Below are 23769 nucleotides of genomic sequence, written 5' to 3'. Positions count from 1 at the left end.
CATGGCCCCACAGAGAGCGCAGGGGCAAGAAGTGGTAGAGGCACCACTTCTTTGGGCCTGCCGACTGCAGTTTTTCTTCTAAATTTTTATGACTGTGTAATTTTGCGATGTTAACATCTTTTCGATGGCTGAACTTTGATAAATGGCCCATGGGATATCATCGGGGGCTTTGCCCCATTCGAGAGATGATGATTATTATCATAGCCATAGGATCATTATGGTGCTGCAGTTAGCGCCAGTGGCAATTTGTTTTATGTGGAAGCAGCAGCAGTGGCAGGGGCAGCAGTCGGATAGTGATATCACTACTCCAGCAGCAGCAACCTCCCACTCCACCAACTATGACATCATCTCTCGGAGTGGCGACTACGACTACGACTGCGTCCCCGACTCTGGACTCTGCCTGTACCCGTTTTTGCTCTTTGTTTGCTTTTCGATTTTTGGAATTGTCGAGAGCGTCAGCGAAGGGTACTATCACTTGGTCACGAAGTTGGTGACACGTTCTCTTCCCAAGGAACCAAGTGAGAACATTTTCTTAGAACAATGACTCAACCAAGGGGCACTGCTGCATGACGCGCTCTTGGCTAAACGACCGATACGCAGCCAGAACATACATATGTCCATATCCCAGATGTCGAATTGGATCTAGCCCTAGCTCTTGTCTGCTAGGGGCGACTATGCGTTTCCGAGGTTTTTTCAAACAAATTTGCACGGTTGAAAAATAGAAAGGGGTTTTCGCGTCGGGTTTTCAATTCAAACTCAGATTTCAACGAAAGTTGGGGCAATAGGTTAGGTTAGGTTAAGGCGGCAGCCGGGAGGGGGGAGTGTGAGCCTCCCGCCCCCCGAGTTGGGGCAAAAGCTTGATGTGATTTTCTTATACGCAAATATGATTTGTCGCAAATCTCTTGGCTTAGTAAAGGTTAAGTAATATACCGTTAGCCGGTATTGAGCAAATTTTCTTTGATTTTTTCAGATAGTTCAATATGTTAGAGAGATTTTGAGGGAAAACTTTCATTAAGAAACATCTTTTTTATAGCAGATTACTGTACAGGACAACACGACTATAAAAATACCAAAAATATACCGAAAAAGTTTTTAGATCAAAGGTGGTATTTTCAGATATTAAATCCGGACCAAAGTACATAAATGGTAATGTGTTTTCACTTACTTTTAATTTGTTGGCCGCAGTGGACTTTTCGCGGGAAATTCCCATTCATATGTAGTATTCAGATTAGTTCTTGCACTTCGTTTGTCCCAATTCAGTCTAATGACCCGTTTGATTAGGATTTTAGGACAAATTAGATTGCTTTTGCTGTCATAGTCTCTGGGATCCAGGCGAAATCCAGACGAGCGGATAGAAGGACAGATAACCGGACAGACAGACTCGTCTGTTGATGCTGACCAAGAATATATATATATAAAACCCATATATATATATATATTTGGGGTCGTAAACGCTTCCTTCTGGGTGTGACATCCACTTCAATCTTTGAGTATCGGGTATACAAAAGCTGATCCACAAATCTTATGGATATAGAGTATTCCTAACTGCGGCATTGCAATGGTCAGGCGGCACGCTACATCTTGTCAGATTTTGAATTGTTTGTGTGTGGTTTTTTATGCAAATGACACAGATTCCAAATGGGCGCCCAACTCGAGACTGGAGTCTATGCATCTCGCTGATGGATATGCCAGAGAGCTATTGCCCAGCTGTCAGACATGGCCAAAGCCCCCCCTCCGCCATTGGGGCCAAGTACAGTGATGATTGGAATTGCGGTCCCGTCCTTCTGGGGGGGGACTCTAAAGCGTATCTAATGGGACAGACAGACACCTACTCAGTTGTTTCCTTGGGCTGCATTCGTGATGAATACCTAATGTCCAATGACTGACAGAAGTTTTTGAGAGAGCTCGGGACTCAGCACAACTGTACGCGAATGTTGTGGATGGAAGTTATTCAGATGAAAGTAATGGTGGATTCTGTCACTATTTACCAACACTGGTGGCGGGTAAAGACCATTGAATCCTCATCGAAATGGATGTGTTTTTTCTACCATACCGCATCGTTTACCAACACTGCAACTGTACATGCAAACTGTACCTTTTCGCGCTGTTTCGTGTTCAAGACACTTGTTGCTTTCCTTTCGGTTCCCCGGCTCTCCGGTTCTCTGATTCGATCTTTAACATATTGATGATTACATACCCTCTCCCACCCGCGGATTGTGACATTTAAATGCCAGCCAAATGATGATTGATGGATGATGAATAAATGAGTGTACCAGTGGCTGAATGAATGTACTGGATGTACTGCAATCTCTCTTGCATCCTCCCCCATGCATCGCGTGGCTCCCCACCACTCTTCCCCCCATTTACTGCCCCCATACGCCGGGCTTCTGCTGCTGGTGTTGTTGCTGTGGTTACAAGGTCGCTTCCCAAAACTTTGTGTCTGTGTCTCTCTCTCTCTCTCTTTCTCGAACCCCCCCCCTGGTGTTCGAGGTCCGCAACAAAGGGTTAAAAGGTCAAATTGCAAATTGCGGCGCCGTCGGTGGCCAAGAGGTGGGGGTGACCAAAAAGGTTGAGGCATGCGGCAGAAGCAGCAGCAGCCAAAAGTTTTAGATAAATTAAAACCGAACGAAACGAAACGAAACGGAACACACACGGTCGTCGGTGGTGGCCACAGAAATATTCCTGATGAGAAACTTAAACTTCTGCTGCCGCACAGAGAGAGATTCCTGGTCAGAAAATAAAATGTTGCTGCAAGAAGCTCCCCAGCAGAGGCAGCAGCAATAGCGGCAGCGGCAACGGCAACAGGAAGCCAGAAATGTTGTGTGTGGCAGGTACGAAACGAAGGCAGTGGCTGTGGTTGCTTCTTCTAATTGAGATCGGGTTACAAAACAGGAGAGTGGCAGCATCATCATCACCATGCGCCGAGCGGCAACAGCCACATCGCACACCCCACACCCCACATCCCATAGGCCTCATTAGACGGCGACCCTCAACAAATATGAATGCCACCCCACACGCCTGCTCCTCCGGATGTCAGGGCTTCAATAAAAACTTAATCAATGAACGAAGAAAGGCGAAACAGAGAGAGAACTACAAATCGAAGACTTCTTATCGGCCGCATGGGTCTATAAATAACAGTAGAACCCGCGTTGCCCATAGCATATCATAAAAACGCACTGAAACAGAAGAGCGACAGAAAGAACCAACAGCTGAAGCCCAAAAGAAACTGAAAAGAAGAAGAAGCTGAAGAAACAGAACAACAAAATTGCGTAAATGCTTTTTATAGAAGTTCAAGTCATTGAAATTCGAATTCACTTCCTCAAACTACACACACGAAAAATGCGGCCACCGAATCCACCAATCCACATGCCACATACCACATCTATAGAAATGCTATAGGCATTATTTCGCTTGCGTTTCTTTCATAATCAACAAAACATACGAGTAAATACATACATATATCAGAAATTGAGGCCATTGGGACTCTAAACTAAAACGATCGATAGCTATAGCTATAGCCCACCAGCGCCGGAGGGTCGATCGCTGGCGATCCAAAGGGCAACACTGCGGAGAAGGAGAAACATACTCGAATCGAATGGTGGGAACATTCGGTCTCTGGAGATTCGCATACAATATGCATAAAGCAGGGATTATTCGGGGAATAAAGTTAGTACTCGAACGATATATCTGAGGATCCATTAGCCTGCATTCCCACTTGGGTTGAGCAAGAAGAAGTGCTTATAGTAGGATGGAACAATTTACTTTCTGTCCTCATTCAACGTGGTCCAGGCTCAAGATCGCTGCTCCAGCTCTGAGTTTATCACTTTGACAAACTGCTCGGAAAATCCATAATGACTTCATTAGTGAGGGTATCGATTGATTGACAATTTGCACAGATTCCAATATAAAGATTTAGAACAGTTTCAATAGAATCAATAGAATTATGGAACGTTCTTCTTGGGAACGGAAGGCTGGCTGCTGCTGCACTTTTCTTGGGCTCTGAAATCATCTCTATAAATATGCCACCGAGCGATGCACCACTCAGGGGTGAGCAGGGGTTAGGACACACGACACGTGGCCATAAAACTGAAAACACGAGCATAAAAGCCTCAGGAAACCAAAAACCAAAACGATTACCACTACAAAATATGTACAAATGTGCGAAAAACCATAAAAGCAAGCAAATAAAAAGCGTAGAAGGAGGCAGATGCAGGAGCAGAGGCAGAGACAGAAGTACTATACGGGAAAAGAGGAAAGCGGAAAAACCCAAAAATCATGGCTCATAAAAGTCTCAAGCAACAATCATACGAGTAATGGCCATAATAATGTGCTCTGAATGTGATTCCCGCGAAGCGCGGAAAATCTCAAAACAGAAACTGGGAAATAAAAACGATCGTAGCATAACAGCCCGAATTTGGATTTGAATAATGCAAGTGCTGATAAACGATGATCGAATTTCAAGGTACCGACCCTCTTGCGCATGGAATACTTTAAGGGGAAAGGATCAGGGACTACTAAGTCTAACGATCGAAGTTCTCAAGAAATTCAAAAGAAACCCTTCGATCGAGATCGAAAACTAAACGACAATTGAATAAATAATCATAGATTAGAAGGGGGCAATCCTCGTGCGGCAACCCCCATCTCCACCCTATACTACAAATATACTGATAATTTTCTAAGAAATATACTAAATAAAATACCGATTTCATAGCGGAATATGTTGCAAGTAAAAATACCACAATAAATACTGGGTTCACAGATAAAAATACTAAAATAAAAGCTTAATCAAAACATGCTACAAAACTACTGTATAGTTGAAAGTACTAAACAAAATAAGTACAGATGGGGACTCCATGAACAATTCAAACGGAAATCCCTAAAAAGTCTTCGGACATACCCCTAATCCTGTACACCCCGCAGCATCCGCCATCAATCCACTAAATGGGGGACGGCATGGACCTGAAATTAGGCTACTAACTTCCGTCCCACTCGCCCTCCTACCCTTCCCCTCCACAACACTCCTCTCCACTCCACTTCTCTTGCATTATGCTCAAAATTTGTAATGACTGGAATTGTAGTAGGCAATTTTGATAAGGAAATTTGTAAGTTAATTAGAAACATTAATTAAGCGCAATAATTGTGCAACGAACGAGGGGGCGGGGGCAGTGCCAAATGGAGTGGGATGAGGGGGAATGGTGGGGGTCGAGGGGAGATCTCTCGTCCACTTTTTCAGGTGAAAGAATAATGCAAATTGATGGACTGCTCCCGCTGTCTCTCTCCTCTCCCTCCTCCCCTCCAACTAATGCAGACAAATGACAACAAAAGGCACCTGAAGACAGGCAGAGGCAGCTGTGGCAGTGGCTGTGCGGCAGTGCGGCAGTGCGGCAGGGAATGTGTGTGAGGCACCCTCATCATTGTCACGTAGCTTCTAAGTGCCACAAATTACGAACGCAAATTGGCTTTGTTGTGTCTCAAAAGAGAGTGGAACGAGCGACAGGGAGCAGCAGCATCGATAGTTTCATGCACTCCTCTCCACTCCCTCTCCCACTCTCTCCACCGCTAAGGCAGGCACAAAATTTGCCCATTAAACGGGGCTTAGGGACCAAAGCAGCGACGCCACAGCAGAGCATCAAAAAACTGCACTTTTTCTGCTGCTGCTGCTTGAAGGACGGGGGAGCGTGGCAGTGGGTGGCGGGAGAAGGGATGCGGGGAGAGTAGCTCAAGACGGCTGACAACTTAATATGAGACACGAACCACAGCCACTCCTCCTCCTCGCTCAAAGAGCGGGGGATGGACAGCAGAGGCTCAGAGCAGGACAAAACGCTGCCAGCGCCAACAGAGGCTCAACCGCAAAGGCAGCAGCAGGAGCAGGAGCAGGAGAACAGGCTGGCAGGGAAGCAAGAGAGAGTGATGACAGAAGGTGAGGGGGGGGCAGCAGAAAGTGACGGCAGAAGAGAGCTCCCCCGGAAAAAAAAACTCTGCCGACAACTTAAAGGCGTTAATGGTCGTTTGTTTTATGAGAAATTGCCAAAACGTGAGCCGCATCCCCAAGCAGGCCAGCAGCGGCGTAGGCAGCGGAGGGCTGAAGGAGCGGGAGCGACAGGCAGAGCAATGACAGCAGGGCAGAGCGAGAAAGCAAGCAGCGGGAAGCCACGATAGAAGAAGAGTGCCGGTGCCAGTGCCAGTGCCAGTGCCAGTGAGACATCAAAGCGCCCAGGATCAACAGTCGCCAAAGCGTGCTGCTGGTGCTGCTGGCATATCACGATGATGCCCCGCCGACACTCCGAAGGACAGTGCCAGAAGGGTATGCCCGACCAAGGGCCAGATAGGCATACATATGTACATAACATATGCAAAAAACGGAACTAGCGATTGATTCCAGAAACAGGTCTAGCATTCAGTGAAGTAATGGATGTGTATTGTCTATCAAAAGTCCCACCAATCGTATGCCTATTGCAATATTGCAAGATGCCTCCTTTAAGACTTTAAGACGACAAAGCGACCGGGAAAGTCGTGATACGTTGTGAGGGGCATAATCCCGTACCCTTTGAGTGTCGGGCATAAGAACAGAAGAGGTTTTTGGATTGGATTCAATACACACACATACACGTACATGTAAATGTATTCTCGATTAGCATTATTAGGTAGCATTAGATGGTATATACAGTATATCCATGTCACACCATCCCTCCCATTTGAAGCCTAGATCTCAGACAGATCGCCAGTGTGTACCGCCAATATTGTTCTAAAATAAAAAGGAATACTTCTATTAAGTGCCATGTTCCCTACCTATCCAGGGTACATTCTACGCTGAGAGCGCCGCAGAGGATACTCCACGCTTCAACTTGTTCCTTTTTTGACACGCTCTCCAGCAGCTCTCCCGCTGGGTGTTGGGCTGGTGATGGGGGCTGATGCCACGGACGTGTCCTAACCTTGCAGCAGGAAGGTTCAACATTTAAATGAGTCTGCAGCCAAAACAACCAGAGACTGCGATGCTCTGCCATAAACAAGACATCAACAATACATTGTCAAACTAGAATGCTGTATCCGGAATCCGGAATCCTGAATCCTGAGCATTGACTTGGGGGCAGAGTGTTGCACGTCTCAGGGCTCAAGCAGGTGGCAGTGTCCACTGATTTGTAACCCGCTCATATCCTCGCTCCTTCGGTCATTGTTTCGTGGAATTTAATTTCCTCGCCACTGCGAAAGGATTCATATGCGGATCGTTGTCTGGCAGGTCAAAGGCCAATTAACGCCACTCGAATGGGTATGGGTAGGGGAAAGGGAAGGGAAGGGGGAGGGGCGGTTGACTATTGAAAAGTTTCCCCGGGAAACTTTGCTTTGTCCATTGAATGAGTGTCGCAATGGAATGGCATAAACACTGCTTTGTTTCTTGCTTTTTAAACTAAAGGACTGAATATTTATTGTCTTTTGTTTGGGCTTGTATTTAAAATATATGTTTTTTGAAGCCTTTAAAACATTTGTGTAGAGGACAACTATCTGGAATACCTAGATACCTAGCTGCTTCGCGGTGAAAATGTTCCCATTAATCAATAAAAGATTTTGTACGATTAAATAATTAGCAAAAATATATCGATTTTGTGAGTGTCATCGCTGAAAACTGCTGATTTAATGGCCTGCATTATGTTTGCCTCGACAAAAGCGTTTCGACATGAATGAAAATAGATCGGAAGTAGTCAAAAGTTATGGTAATAATTATAACCAGGATATTACAGATGATTCTTTAAGAGATTGGATGGTCATCTTCCAAGCCGTCAAAAAGAAATACAAAAATCAAACAGAAAGATGGTGGATTCTCCCAATAATCTGTTTTAACTTTTCCTGGACAGAATTTAAGTCCAGGAAAACTTAAAACAGATTATTGGGAGAATCCACCATCTTCCATTTGGTGGATTGGGAAATGGGAGAGCCAAATGAATGTCGTATGCAAATGCCAAATGACAGAGCCGTGGGCGTGGGAGGTAAAGAGAATGCGATTCGCAATCGCATTCCATTTCCATTCGCTAATATGAGATCTTGTATATGCGAAAAACTAATTAAATCAAAGCAATTGCTGCAAAACGTACTGCAGTTTAATTAAGGCACAACAAATTGTGGCACAGTAGCCGAGCAGAAGCAGAAACAGAAACAAAAGCGAGCGGGACCGCTGTGGGTAGCGGCAAGGGCCGCGGCTCTACTCTATACCCGGTACTCAGTGGGTATATAGCTTTGGTTTGAGCTTATGATTTACGTAATTTACAGAAGGGACGAACAGAGTTTCTGGCAAGCAAAATTACATAGAAATCAGGCTTGGAGGAATTGACCTTTTTTCTTACTTCTGTCTCTTTTTTTCTATTCGCTCCCCTCCGCCAGAGGGCACACACTGCACGGTGAAGAGAGCGAATAAGCAAGCATGTGGAAGTCGTTGCGTAGCCCCTGCAGTTTCATTTGTTCCTTCTGGCTGATCCGACCTGATTCGGATTCTGTAGTCTGGAAGATATGGTCATTCTCTGTGATTCTGCGATTCTGCGTTTTTCGTTTTTCGTTTTCTCGGGTCGAAAACGCTTCCTTCTTGGTATGGCACACATCCACTTTCGTCACAAATCTAATATATATACTCTCTGAGCGTATACCCCCATACTCTTTGAGTACCGGGTATAATAAAGCCTCGTCGAGCGCTAAATATTTCCTGCTGAGACTGAAACTGAGACGGAGACGGACAGCACCATCTGGGCATCTGTGGATCGGGGGAGTCTGGCTTTTGGACCCTCAGACGATTCAGAGATTCTCTGGATCTCGGATGCAACGTCCAGTGGTCCCATCAGCTGATGCCCCATGCAGCAGCAGCCACTGATGCCTTTGATGATGATTGACGGGCGTTGCAAGCGCGTTCGCTGCCGCTGCTGAGGCTGCTGCTGGGGATTAGGAATTTACTTGACTGGTGAGGGCGGCCTTTGCCTTTCCTCGGCTGCTCTGCCTCCACCTCTAATCGCATAATCTTCGAGGAGACGCAACGACGTGGCGGCGTCAATTGCTTTGCACTTGCTCCAGAGACCCAAATACTTGTACTTGATGTCATTTTCAGTGCTGTGTGTTTCTGCCGCACATTTAAGCTGCAGCTATCATGCTACCCCTCCATGTGGCAGGGTTTAAGGGGTGAGAGAAAGCCCCCGTCACGGCCGGAGAGCAGAGACAGGGGAAGGTGAATGGGAATGCCTGCTGTCTGCCCTGCCCCTGCTGGGGCAATTACCTTGGAGCTAGTTTTTAATCAAATTTTCACATGTTTTTACCCTCAATTTCCTTTTTTCCTGCCTCCTTTTGCCTGCTTCTCTCCTGCCTCTTGGCTCCCGCCTTCCGCCTCCTGCCTCCTACAGCCAGTGATAATTGTGGGCAACAGCACAAAAGTTAGCTCCATGCCACACATGTCTGCTGTTCTGCCTAATTCTTGATACCCCTCTTTCATAGTTTGCCACTGCATAGAGTCCTCGGGTTTCTAAGGAAATCATCCAAAGGAAAAGGATTTCCATCATCACATTGTATCACCAGTAGCGGAAAATGTGTGATGATATTTATCTGTCGCATAGATTTGTCTATATATGTATGTCTATATATACATATTATGGTTGTATCTGTCAATTGATTAATGGATCTTTAGAGACTCAAGGGCAAAAATTCTATCCTCTAAAATATTAAAAATTATTAAAAATAGAAAAGTATGACTGAAAAAAAACCGAAAGACTTACTCTTATGTTCCCAAAACTAATGCATCTTTTCTTTCATCAGTTCTTATTTTCCGTGGAAAGATCTGCTAGGAATTCTGCCCTACAGATGCCACTCTTTTCGTAACAAGACGTGTCATGCAGCAGTACCTCTCGGTCTTTCTGTTTCTGTTCCCTTGATTCCCAGTTTGACTCCCTTTCCCTAAGGGTCCTTGGATTCCTTCTCTCTTTCGCTCGCTTACTCTCATTAAAGGGTATACCCTGCTTCGTCTCACGTATCTAATCCTCCATCCTCCATTCCCCATTTTGATTATTTGTTTTATTTTCCGTTCTGATTTGCTCTTCTGTTTGTACGTTTTTTGTGTGTGTGGTTTTGTGATAGTTTTTGGGCCTGCCACGTCCTGGGGCAAGTGTCTGTGCCGTGCCTGGTGGCCACAAATTGTGTGTGGCAGGCAGAGTCGTGTCGCCTCCTCCTCCTCAGATGTGCGGCGATCGATTTAACGAGAATTTCTCGCTCGTCTGCGATTTTCGAACATTGATGAAAATAAATTGCTTGCAACAAGACCCGCCCCAAGACCCCACCAAAAAAGAAGCCACATGTGGCAGTCGAATTTATGAGTCGCGAAGGAGGCGTCTGGCCTCTGTAATTTGTGTCTTTACAGGAAATGGACTCCAGACTCAAAGCAAAAAGGGTGAAAACATCACAAAAGGAAACTTCGATGATTTCTCGTCCAGCTTTCGGGGGTTCAATGGACGGATGCCACACTCGAAAAAGGATCGCGGGGTGTGACCTTGGTGAGCGCCTGCTTGCCACCTTTGCTTGCCACCGCTGACCCACTTCTAGCCGCAACACCCCTTCCACTGTGCAACAAGTTTCGGGGCATGCATTTGTTTCGTCTTGCTTATAAATCTGGCAGATGCCTCATTCGTTGCATGGCAAAATTGGGTTCAAGGACACACGCAGTCGCGCTGGCAGTGGCTTGCGTGTTGTCATCTAATTGGATCGCCGCATCGCCTCATAAATACAAATAAAAATACAAATCTTTCACTCTGTGTACTGGCTGTCTGTCTGTCTCTCTCTCTGCCTGTCTGTTGCATGTACATATTTTCTGTTTCTGTTTCTGCTTCTGTTTGTTTGTTCTGCGGTGCGTATGCGTAATAATTCATTACTGTCCGCCGTCTCCTCTTTAGAGCAGACTCTGAGGCAGATTCAGTTGCACTTGCAGCATCATTTTGCCGCGTGGGCGGTACAGTTTGAGAGCCACAAACGGCCATGCGGTTCGTGTGCATTAGCGGATCCGTGTGGGGGGGGCGACCTCTCCTGTGCAATAATCCCAATAAACGCTAGATTCCGTCCGGAATCTGTGTCAAGCGTTCCATTCCGCACTGCCACCAAATGGCACCTCATCTCAGCCTCATGCCCCCTGTTGTGGCACGGAATTTGACCGATTTTCCACCCGTACAGCAATGCAGATGGCGGACCGATTGTTGACTCTGAAAATCAGTTGCCATTTGGTGGCCAAAGAATGGTGAGATCGGGGCTAATAAGAAAGCGAGATCTGCTTAAATTGTTGAAAAACATTTGAATTTTCTTTAGACTTCATTCCAAAATCAGACCTCAATCGAACTTCAGTTAGAGTGCATTTTTCAATCCACAAAATCTACTCTGAATCGCTCTTTAAGTGGCCGTCGAAGATGCCACAATATTATTACTATTATTATTATTGTCATTATTATTATGTGTGACACACACCCGAAAACAGGAAGAGAGAGGGCAAAAACAACACCAAAACTCGAAAAAAACTTCAAATTTGTGTTGTGGCACGTGACTTTGGTGCACACAAAAGGCCGATTCCCATTCCCTTTCCCCCGGCAAGCCAGTTGGCAGACACCCCGCCAGACAATGCCGCCTCAGCCCCCAAATGTGGCAGACAAAACAGCAACAACAGAAATCAAAACCAAAACAACAATCTCCTTCACCCGAAGGGAAGTTTGTTCAACTTTGATTCTTTCGAACAGTGAGAAATGGAACCGTAAAAGATATTCTGAAGTTTGAAGAAACGTTTGAGGGGTTTCCAGTGTTTGCAGTCACAGTTTTTGGCGACACTTTTACGGGAACATACTTTTTGTGGGGGGTCTTCATTTGAACACGAGGCAAGAGGCATATATGCACCATATGGTGCCCTTCTACACGATATTGCGATGGGATCTCTGCTGCTTCCAGTGCTTGAATGATCTTCTAAGGATCTTCATTTGTGAATGAATGGACGGAACTCCGCTGCGTTACATCAAACGTTTACGTGTGACCGTCAATCAGATCATAGCGAACAGTATTTTCTCTTATGGGGAATTTATACAGCGAAATCGATGCAGAATGCCTTCTGGCCTTTTTGATGCTAGTCAAGAAAATATGTTTTACAACGTGGCTGACTCTGTAACTTTCTTTTAGAGAGACACATCGAGACTAGGCGTATTCGATGTGGCATACACAGGCATACAGGCAGGAGGAACGCAATACCATTCCAACTGGATGGCTTTTAAAAACAGACAGCACCTAAAATTCTCCTTACTTTTTAGTTAATTTTCGACTGTTTTTGAAGCCGATTCCATGTATGGAATGTCTAATAAACTGTTCAAAAATAAATGAAAACTGATATATGTATAATTACTTTCCTCTCTTGTTGTCCTCTCTCTATCACTCTCTTCTCTTGGTGCCGCTCTTGTCATGTCTCTTCCATTATCTTTCTAGTTTATGAAAGCATATTCGATAAGGGGATAAGTGGAAGGTGCTTGTCCCATGCACACTTGCCCCACATTCCAGTATTTCCCACCCGCCACACAGCCAGAGTGGCAGAAGGGGGCGGGGGGTGAACTGCATCATGGGAGGAAGTGTGGAGCGAGGGGTGGGTGAAACAAAAGGGGAATGGGTAATAGGAAGAGCATCGAACATCAATTTCGTGGATAGATATGATCGGGAAGCGGCGTTTCTTGTTGGGGCACACACTCACATGTTGCACATGGGGCAAGCGGTGCACTTATCAGCCACACCACGCGTCATACGTAACCCTCACAAAAAATACTCCAGAAATAGAGTAAACGATTAACAAAAAGAAAATAATAGACAAGAAAAGAATTTATTCTCAATTAGAACGGGCGGGAACGTGGGGAGTCGCAGCCAGAGTCGCGACTCAACATTTATACCCGATACTCAGTCAGTTTGACTCCCCTCCGCCAGAGGGCGCACACTGCACGACGGAGAGTGTGTGAGAGAGAGGGAATGAGTAAGCGGCTGGAAGGCATTGCTTAGCCACTGCAGTTTCCTTTTCTCCTTCTGGCCTTAATAATAAACCGATCTGATCCGGGTTCGGCGATCAGCTAGATAGGGGCATTCTCTATGGTTCTGCGTTTTCAGTTTAGATTTTCGTCCTCCTATGGTCTCTGAGATCTTGGCGCTCATCGGGACGGACAGACGCACAGTGGGCGAAACAGCGTGTCTGGCGAATTTAAGGCACTGCTTCTGAAATAATAAAGATATACCTTGGAAATTTTGTTGTTTAATGATAATTAAGTACGGAATGTGTTGTGAACATTTAAAAAAAAATTGATTTGTTTTTGTTTTTTTAAGTCAAAAACTAAAAAAATATATATATTCTTTAAAGTCTGATGTATTCATTGATGACAGCTAAAATATAATACAATTATTTGTATTAAAAATATAAATATTGCAGATAATTATTCCCGATTATTCGTAGTCTGAACCATTCCAACATCTTTAAAATTGAAACTAAAAATGTACAAGGACAATCAATCACATTAAAATATAAAAAAAGACTATAGTTGAACCCAGGTGAATTTCAAAAGTTTCTCTCCACGAAAGTCTAAAAGGAGGTGCTTGACTGAGCTACTTAAGATTGTAAGATTATAACACGATTTTGAAGTTTATAAACAGCAACAAATTATAAAGATTAATCAATTTTTGGTAAAATTCAAGCAATTCACTGAAGCATAAAGAAAGGGATATCTTAGAGAAAGATCTGTAAGGAACTGCAACAACTGAAAGATACATACATATGTATGAATGTATCTTTCGAAAGAGTGCAGGGGCAGTTCGTATTTAAGGGAGGGGCGTATCGCAAGCAGCTTTTGAGCCCCTTGCAGGGGGAAATCACCTGTTTGGATGTCGATAACAGAAACACTCCATTCGGTAGCAGTAACAGTGGGGAACTCTGTTGCCAGCCTATGTTAAGTGGTCGCTGTAGTGAGGTTCCACTGTGGTGAAAAGCTTTCTAGTGACGGTCGCTCTCAAAATGCCGAGGGAATGTCACTTGTAAAATGGTGGAGTGCCAGCTTAAAACTGTAGATGCTCTAAAACTGTTGAGGGCATGGTGGTGTGTATTTGCTTAGCGGAGACCACAACCAGACCGAGCGCTGTGCTTTCGTTGGGGAAACAAGCGAACGCTAAGTGGGGGAAATGGAACTGGAAAGCAGTGCGATGGGGAAAATACATGCTAGAGAAATGCTATATTTCAACTAACTGTAAGATAATTGTCAGAGCTTTCCCTTAGCACTTGCCATCTCGGTAAAGCGGAAGAGAATTCTCTGCATTTCAATGCATTGCTTGAATCTCTGGGTTTCCGGTTGATTGCCTGAGGATTAGTATGGAATGGCCTTGGTGGTAGGGATTTGATCAGCTTTTCGAATATTACGATACTCAGATCCAAAGATTCTAACACACGTTCTCTTAACGGTTCTCCATCAACCAGTTGCTTTCGATTACCGACTTCCATATGCGAGTATTTGTCCGATGAATCCCCTTTAAATACATTTTCTTCAAGATTATTTAAAATGGTTCCATAATTTTTCATTTTTCTTTACAGCAAGTCTCGAACTTTGACGATGACCTGGACTTTATCCTTGCCGACGAGGTATCCCTGCAGCCCAGCAGCAAGTTGGGCTCGGCGGCGGCACTTCATGGAGGCGGCGGCGACTCCCTGCTGGACGACGACGATGAGGGCCTCCTCGAGGACGATGACCTGCCCCTCGCCGAGGTCCAGCAGGCGGCGGACGAGGATGAGGGCAACTGGTTCAGCCAGGGCGTGCACCGTGTGCGTCGCTCCCTCTCCCGCATCTTCGGCGGGGATGGTGCTGCTGCCGCCGAAAAGACCCGCAATCGTCGCGGGATCATTGAGCGGCAGCAGGAGCGTCGCCGTAGGGCCAGGGAGGAGCGGGAGCGGTCGAGGCTCGACCAGAAGCACCGGCTCCAGGAGCAGAAAGAGCGCCAGAAGGTGCTGATGAAGCAAGTCCAACAGCAGCTGCACAATCGTGCCACCGAACCCCGAAAGCGCGCTTCTGAGCTGTACGACGAAACGGAGGGCAGCTCCCCCGATGTCGACGAGGAGACGAGCTTCTGTAAGTCCAGAAGTAGTACTCTCATTGATCCCTTTTTGATCCTTGACCCGGCTTGCAGATCGCACATATTTCACCATTGCCGAGCCCTACACGGACGAGTTTGCGGACAGGAACAGCGAGGCCTTCCTCAATCTGCAGAAGCTGCTCGAGGAGGAGATCCGCAAGTTCTTTGTCACCACCGTCGATGATGATGAGCTGGACATCCGCAGTACCCTGCTGCGAGTCGAGTGAGTCCCATCCATAAGCCCTCTAGTATGTCCATTATTCAGTGTCCTCTTTCCTTTCGCAGTCAAACGGATGATGGCTTCAAGGTGAACGTGATGCTCCAACTGGAGCTGCCCAATCGCATCACAGAGTTCGAGGACCAACTGCGTGAACAGTTGACGACCTACAGTAGACTAGGACGATTGGGTGCCTTTGCGGATGATGTCTTCTCCTTCGAGAAGGTTCATGGTAAGTGTCTGTGTGTGTTTGATCTTCAATCTCCAGTCTTTTTCTGCTGCTACTGCTGCTGCTGCTGCTGCTACTCCCTGCTGCTGTCAATCATCCACCCCGTTCAATCCTGAATTCTGTATGTAGAATCCATGTGGCAGGCAGCAGCCCCAACACCAGCGCCCCCATCATCAACGACACCGCCACCACCATCGCTGGAAACGCCAGCATCTCCGCCAGCATTCAAGGCGGGGTGTGATGGTGCGGACTTTTACTGCGCCGATGGCCAGAGGATCCATTGCTACGACCTGTGCAACGGCAGGCAGGATTGTCAGGACAACTCGGACGAATGGGAGGACACCTGCAGCAGATACTACAACGGTGTGGAGAACTGCAGTCTACTCTGAGACTAACGTGCGAATAACCCCCAGCCTCATTCTCGTGTGTGTCTCCTCATTGTTTCTGTGCCTCCCTATGAGGAGGAGTATTTCCATTATTTCCACTTGCCTTGCCGCTTCTGCTTCCACTCTATTATAATTGTCTTTGTCTACGTTTTCGTCTTCTATGATGTGATCCACCTTGATGTGTCTATCGACTGCTAATTCAATTTGTGACTTCCGAACAAAAACAGAGCCCACCGATCCCAGCGATCCCAGCGATCCCAACGAGGATCCACTTCCCCATGAACCCACTGCCACGTCAGAGCCCGATGTCGAGGGTTCCGGCCACAACAGCTGGAACACTGGTCCCAGCGATGACTTAGGCTGTCGCGGCGATGCCACCTTCATCTGCCGCACTACCGGAACCACCATCTGCGACGAGATGCGATGCGACGGCGTCTTCAATTGTCAGAACGGCGAGGATGAGGAGGATTGTTATCCCGAGACCAACATCGCTACCAGTCCTGGCCTGGGTAAATGTCGAAGGATTTCTTCATTAGCTAGCGATCGTCATCGAATCGTATCGCAGCGCATCTCTAATCCCGCATATACCGTTCTCATCGCATACTAAAACTCTAGATAGTCGTAGAATCGGCCGATCCTCCATCCCTCCCAACCCTCTATCATTAACCAGCGATTGACGATCGATAATCCGTTGTATGGCAAGCATAGTCACCGATTGTTATCAATGAATCGAATAATGAAAGCTGACTTTTATCGATTATTAAATTCGGATGCTTATGGATGAACTATCAATGATTACGTATCAACTATTGTAACGTATTTATCGGTTAATTGACTGTGATTCTTGTTATCGATTAGTAATATATGCTTATTTATGTATCAAATTTCTTCTTTTGGTATAGTTATTTATGTGCAACTATTTGCCTCTAAGTTTTGTCGATGAATTATCACTGATTATTTATTGGCAATTGTTATCGACATATGAATGATCACTTATCGATTAATGATCGTTAGTCGGTTAATGATGGTCGATCCCCGATCGCTGATACCTTCTTTCATTCTTCATTCCACTAATTTTGTTGCTTTTGTGATTGCTTTGTTTTAATTTTGAACATTTTCCCTTTTGATTTGCGCTTCTTTGGTGTGCCTTAGTTTGCACTGAAGATCAGTTCAGATGCGACTCCATCTGCCTGCCTCTCGCGTACCGCTGCAACGGGCAAGTCGAGTGCCTGGATGAGACCGACGAAGCTGGCTGCCCGCCGCCGCCGTACAGCAGCGGCGCGGACGCCAACCCTGGGTCCGGGGCACCCGCCGATCGCGAACCAGAAGAAGATTCAGATACCGAGAATCGAGAAACCGTATCGCAACCAGATCAAGAGCCAGAGCCAGAACCAGAGGCAACTCCAGACCCAGATACAGGTCGAAATGAAGTGTGGTCTCCGGGTGAGTGGATGTTTATTTTACTTTATTTTGTTTTATTCTATTTGATTTTATTGTGCCTTACATTTGCCAAAAGTATATTTCATTTCAATTGTTTGCCATTAAGTGATCCGATCACCTTAAGTTCTTAAGTTTAATCCCCATCCCCGCGAATGGCGGGATCTCCGACGACTACTATGCTGGGACACCTACTCGCTGATCTCATCCCAGAATCGCGGAAAATCATTCGAGCGAATAGTCCATATACTACACAAAGCATTATTATGCTCTGGCCAAATGCAAAATGGCACAAATCCATTTCAAATATTAAATATTAATTGGCCCAATAAACGGAATATTTCCATTGAGTGGAAATAGTGTATCCCTTCCGCTTCCCTTTCCCCTCCTTTCCTCCTTTCCTCCACTTTTCCTTTTTCTTTCGACGTTAATTAAGTTTCGCCATCATCGAGAATTGGGTTGAATATTCGCATTTTTGGGTGATTTTCTAATGGATTTTCGATGGATGCAGCACCACTGGCGGAGGAGGAGTGCTCTGCCGAATGCCACATTCCAGCGTCTGAGAATCCCCTATGAGTGTGTGTGTGTGTGTGTACACATATGTGTACATACATAAATATTTACATATTGTTTCTTTGTAAATTACCTTAAATTCTTGTGCTCTGTGCACTGGAGTGTTATATTTCAAGCAAAATTAGTGCATTTTTATACCCGATACTCAAAATGAGTATTGGGGTATATTAGATTTGTGGTAAAAGTGGATGTGTGTAACGTCCAGAAGGAATCGTTTCCGACCCCATAAAGTATATATATTCTTGATCAGCATCAATAGCCGAGTCGATTGAGCCATGTCTGTCTGTCCGTCTGTCCGTCTGTCCGTCCGTCCGTCTGTCCGTCTGTCCGTCCCCTTCAGCGCCTAATGCTCAAAGACTATAAGAGCTAGAGCAACGATGTTTTGGATCCAGACTTCTGTGATATGTCACTGCTTCAAAAATATTTCAAAACTTTGCCCCGCCCACTTCCGCCCCCACAAAGGGCGAAAATCTGTGGCATCCACAATTTTCAAGATACGATAAAACCAAAAACGCAGAATCGTAGAGAATGACCATATCTTTTAGACTGCAAAATCTGAATTGGATCGTATTATTATTATAGCCAGCATCAAGAAAACAATTTCATTTTTTCTCGCCCTGTCTCTCTCTAACACACACGTAGCATAGGCGGCTTTGCTTAGAGTAAAACATTAGCGCCTAGATCTCAGAGACTATAAAAGCTAGAGCAACCAAATTTGGTATCCACACTCCTAATATATCAGACCGAGACGAGTTTGTTTCAAAATTTCGCCACACCCCCTTCCGCCCCCGCAAAGGATGCAAATCTGGGGATATTCACAAATCTCAGAGACTATTAACGCTAGAGTAACCAAATTTGGAATCCGCACTCCTCTTGGATCTCACTATAAAACTTGTATCTCAAAATTTCGCCCCACCCCCTTCCGCCCACACAAAGGACGAAAATCTGTTGCATCCACAATATTTCAGATTTGAGAAAACTAAAAACGCACAATCATATCTATCAGATTGCTGAATCTGGATCAGATCAGATAATTTTTGTAGCCAAAAGGAACAAATCAATTTGCATTGGCTACGCAGCGCCCGACGTCACGCACAGACTGATTTTCTGTCTCTCTCGCACGCACTCTTTGTCGTGTCGTTTAATATTAGACGCCGCCTGCTGGAGGAGAGCCATACTGACTTAGTATCGGGTATAACCGTAGAGTTGCGGTGTCCGCAGCAACTCACAACGTTCCCCCTCGTTCATTAATTAATTCTGCATCTTTCATACCTATTTAACGGGAAATTCCCTCAAATAAGTTCGTAGATGCGTATACCCAGTGCACACTCGGTAAGAGTATACACTCAATGCGTATCGTATCGGGGCAAGGGGAGGTATACTCACTGAGCATCGGGTATAAATGTAGAGTCGCGGCTCTTTCTCCTTCGTATCATTCCTAAAGCTTTACCCTTGCACTGTCTAAAGAGGTGAATTCATTCGAAACAACACAACAGTGAAATCATAAAGTTTAGGTTTAACTTTTCGCTGTCTAAAGACGAGAACCCTTTATGCAGTGATGTTGTTGGGCTGATTCTTTCCATATTCCTGTCGAATTCCCTGTGTTTCCCTTTTAATTTGATGTGATCTTCCTTCGAGTTGATTCTGCTGCAAGGATTACGCTGTCTTGGATATCAATTAAGTTTTTTGGGTAGCGAGTATTTCATTCCATCGTTAAGCTGAATGTGGAAGCCCCCATCCCTCCGCTGCCACATGCCTCTCGCGATTTACTTGACCCTGAACAATTCGCATCCGGGAGCTCGCTGTGTGAGTTGCAACTGAAACAACTCAAAACTAGAAGCGCAAAGGCAGGCAGCAGCAGAAACAAGTCCTTTAACCGAAAAAAGTGAAATTACAAACCAACTTTCGCCCGCCCCCAAAGAACCCCCGAAAGAACCCCCCAAAGAGCAACCGCAATTCCTAGTCCGCCCGCCTCACGGTCCCCCACTTTCTCCCTCTTCAGATTACAATATTGTATCTATGAAATATGCCACAAAAGTACAGAGAGAGCGCCACAAAAAAAAATCAGAATATGTTTTATAGATGGTGATTTGGTGTCCTGACAGCAGCAACAGCAGAGGGTTCTTATAGAGTGTGCTGGGTGTCTGTGTGTGTGTGTGTGTTTTTGTGTTTGTGTTCTTGCAACACAGCAAAAACAATTTGCAACAGATTAAAATTACCCCTAAGCGTATTATAAACTTAAATAATCCGCTTGCAGCAGTGCCACACGCAACACACACAACACATCCTCCAAGAGCAGCAGCATCCTCTCCATCCTCCCCATCAGCCTCCCCTTAGCAGAGCAGCAGAGAGTAGAGTCCTTATTCCCTGTTCGGGGTCTCTCTCCAGCTTCAGTTTCAGCTTCCCTGCTTTTACTACTTGGGGGCGTGTTAACTGCTGTCAACGAGATTAAATGCAATGTCAGAGGTCGCCCTCCCCCCCCTCCAACACACACACAAACACACATATAGAGAGAGAGTCTCTTGCCGAAAAAAAAGGAATCCGCCCAAAGTTGTGTCCTTGGGAATTTAATGAATTTCCAACACTTGCCCTCGCTCCACCTCTCCTTCAATGGTGAGAGTTTCTGGTGAAACGAAATTAGTTGGTTCTAGAACCCTCGAGCCGCAGGAGATCCAGAGAAGATACGGATCCTTCTTCTAGGTTCCAGGGGATAGCGATTTGAGGGACCTGGAAGCATTGGCTGTTTTATAGCCAGCTCAAAAACTGTTTAAAAAAAATAGTTCCTACGGAGGGAACAGGGAAATCTGCTATAATTGCTGTACAAATTCCCAACCAAAGTCATCTCCCATTTCTGCTGAAAGGCTTCTGCAGAAAAGTTTGTTTTCTCCATGAAATGTCATTCTTTCTTCAGCTTTCTGGGTTTAAACTTTAGTCCAAGTGGTAGACATAACTTTGTTAGATTGGTATTCATGCGGCTTGAAGTTTGACAAACACGCATTCCTGCCACGCATATCCCTTGAATGAACACAAGACTTGTCCCCGAAGAATGGATGAATGATTCATTCGCACTGTTGTGTGGCATTGGATTTTATTCGAACATACCGAATGGATAAGGCATCTGGGTTAATATATCTTTTATTTCAGACTCTGATTGGTCTCTCTTTCGGCTCCTCTCGTGTTTTAATGCTCTCTTCATTCTTGTGGGGCTCTGTGGTTGTGCGGTTCTGCAACGAGTACTCTTACGATATATGTGGATGCAACACGAGAGCATTACGATATATAGGGAGCCCGCTCCGTTTGTTGTCGCTCTCTGATATTTGAAACTTTCGCAATGTTTTTATGATTGTCGGTTTGGTTGTTTTTCGGTTTGGTTTCTGATTCTGTCTCTGGTTCTGGTTCTCGTTCTGGTTCTCGTTCTGTGTTTCTATTTCTGTTGAAAGTGCGTCAATGGATGCTGTGCACAGCTTGCACTTGAAGCCGCGTGTAAGTTGTGTGCTCTTTTTTTATGATTATGCAAACAACAAAACTCATGCTTGCCACCGAAATGCGGCAAGGCGGGTGGAGGGGGAGGGGGGGGGGGGCTGAGGTGGGAGGTGGGAGGGTAATGTAATTACATTTCGGAGTCGACTCTCCATCGCATATTTTGCCCATTTTGTAATTTGGTATTCAAAGTTATATTTATGGCGCTTTTTCCATCTATGTACATATCTCTCGTTGTATGTTTTCTGTGTGTTTCTGTGTGTTTCTGTGCTTTCTGCGGTCGCATTGAATTGCTTGATTAAATTTTGGCCAAAAGACACTTGGAGTTGGCGCAGCCAGCTCTGCAGCACCTCTGAAAGTCCATGCCACACCACCCACAGGTGGGTCGAGTCAATTAGCAACTCCATCGTCGCCGCGACGGGGCTGGCTCTTGTGTTAAATGGCTGCAGATTTCAATGCTCCGACAACGAAAGTGCCAAATGCTGGCCACATGGCGGAGTGCGAGTGCCTCGTATGCAAATTGAATTTGCCAGCCAACGCTTTTCGCTTTTCCTTTTCCCTCTCTTCGTTTTTCAGTTTAGTTTAGTTTTCTTTCGCCTGTTTTTCTCGACCCAACGCCACAAAGGGGCGAAAATTAAGCCAAAAACACAAAATATAGAATAAAAATGCACTCAAAAGTGGGACAAATAGACCGCAAGGATACCATGGAATTGTAAGAAAAAATGGTAGTAGAAATGGCAGGAAGGAAAGGCAACGAAAAGTGGGATCAGATACAGATGCTGATGTAGCTATGGGAATCAAGAATCAAGAAGACTCAAAATGGCTAAGCAGTGTAAAGTAGTGACGTTGCTACACTGCACAAATTTCTCATAAGCGAATGATACGAGCACAAGGAATATTCGCCAGGAAAGATTCCGATAATTTTACATTATTTATCGAACAGGTATCTCAGAATAACTGAGCTTGGGATTTGTTTGGGTTTTGATGATAAATAAATCTATAAATATGTCGTCAATGTTATGCGATTTTCTACGAAAAACAATTGGTTTTCCCAGTCCCACGGGAATATTGGCTGCTTTCCTGTTTACTGAACGACAAATCTAGCCCCCGTCGAGCACACCCTTGCTGCATTGTTTTGGCGCGGATGATGATGAAATCATAAAAAATCATAAAAGCAAACAATGGGCACCACCACCCATGAGGCTGTGCATGTCTGATGAGTGCTTTCCATGTGAGTGCTTCTTTGTGTGAGTGGGTAAAAAAGTGAAAATCTGTGGCCGCGACTTCCGTTGACGCTGCTGCTGTTTCCTTCTAGACAAATGTGTGTGGGTGTGAGATTACTGCTTTACGAGTGAATGAATCATGCCATAAGCAGTGCAAGGCAAAGCAGTGCAGTGCTGGGGTGGGAGGGGCTGGGCGGCTTAAGCCCATCACGCAGACGTGGAGAACGAAAATCAGTAAAAGGCCCAGCAGCATGCTGCAAGCAACATTACATCGAAAGCCCGGCAACACTCTCCGAAGCAGCACGAACCTTTGGCAACATGTGGCGTCAGACTGGGCCAAGAGCTCACCTGGTTGGCTGTGGTCCCTCGTGCGCTTCGTCCGAGGGCTTTGTGAGTCGTTCGTTCGGCTATATTGCCCTCGTCGTCATCGTCGTCGCATCGTCGTCGCATCGTCGTCGCTTCGTCGGCGTCGCGTTGGCGCCTGCTCAACGCTGCTCGAGCGTTTTGGGGCCGCGCGCTGCAGCGCTGCGGAGCTTGCGCCTGCTGGGGCTCGTCGCCGCAGCGTCAGTTCAACGTGAAGCGTTTGCGTGTGCGTTACGTTGGCGCGTGTTTCTGCTTCAGGCTCCCACCAGCTATCGGCATCCACACATACACACAGTCCACTGTCCACAGTCCTGTCACTGCAGTTTTCAAATTTCCAAATTTCCAATTCGATTTTTCGTAAGCAAAAACATACCGCAATAAAGTGCCGCGTACGCCTGTACTTTTTTTTGTTTTTAATATGTTTTTTTTTTAATTGTGTATAAAATTAAACTACAACTAAAAAACAGAAAATATACAACAAACAAATATATCTGTTCAGCTTTTGGAGTGCTGTTCTATGTGGCTGGATCATTGCAAGCCCCGAAAGGATCCTGAAATCCTACATATTGTGCAATTTTGAGAGTCAAATTATTTGCCACTGGCGCTCGTTTTTTGGAGCTTAAGTTTTTTTATGGCCTTTCCGCTCAGATTAGCAATCCGTTGTGGGGAGAGTGTGCTCTTCTTCCAACAATCTCTGGGGAGAGATTTGCTTATCTTTTTTTTGCATAT

The 23769-nt window shown here is 45.5% G+C and overlaps 1 protein-coding gene across 32 annotated transcripts in view; it reads left to right on the top strand.

Annotated features, from left to right (window-relative positions):
- The window catches only part of trol (terribly reduced optic lobes), a 100681-nt gene that overhangs the window by 17675 nt on the left and 59237 nt on the right, over window positions 1–23769 (top strand). For 27 of the 32 annotated variants that reach the window (XM_015186853.2, XM_015186848.2, XM_033383286.1 and 24 more), the window contains exons 3-8: window positions 14597–15128; window positions 15187–15355; window positions 15418–15581; window positions 15708–15941; window positions 16192–16473; window positions 17117–17407. In XM_015186853.2, coding sequence (XP_015042339.2) covers window positions 14597–15128; window positions 15187–15355; window positions 15418–15581; window positions 15708–15941; window positions 16192–16473; window positions 17117–17407 — 1672 coding nt within the window. Of the gene's footprint in view, window positions 1–14596; window positions 15129–15186; window positions 15356–15417; window positions 15582–15707; window positions 15942–16191; window positions 16474–17116; window positions 17408–22980; window positions 23398–23769 lie in introns of those variants that run through there. The other 5 variants (XM_033383288.1, XM_015186838.2, XM_033383291.1 and 2 more) reach the window with 2 other exon arrangements.

This window comes from Drosophila pseudoobscura, chromosome X (assembly GCF_009870125.1).
Source record: "Drosophila pseudoobscura strain MV-25-SWS-2005 chromosome X, UCI_Dpse_MV25, whole genome shotgun sequence".
NCBI lineage: Eukaryota > Metazoa > Arthropoda > Insecta > Diptera > Drosophilidae > Drosophila > Drosophila pseudoobscura.
Note: the sequence above shows the minus strand (reverse complement) of the source record. Positions and strands in the feature narration are given on the sequence as shown.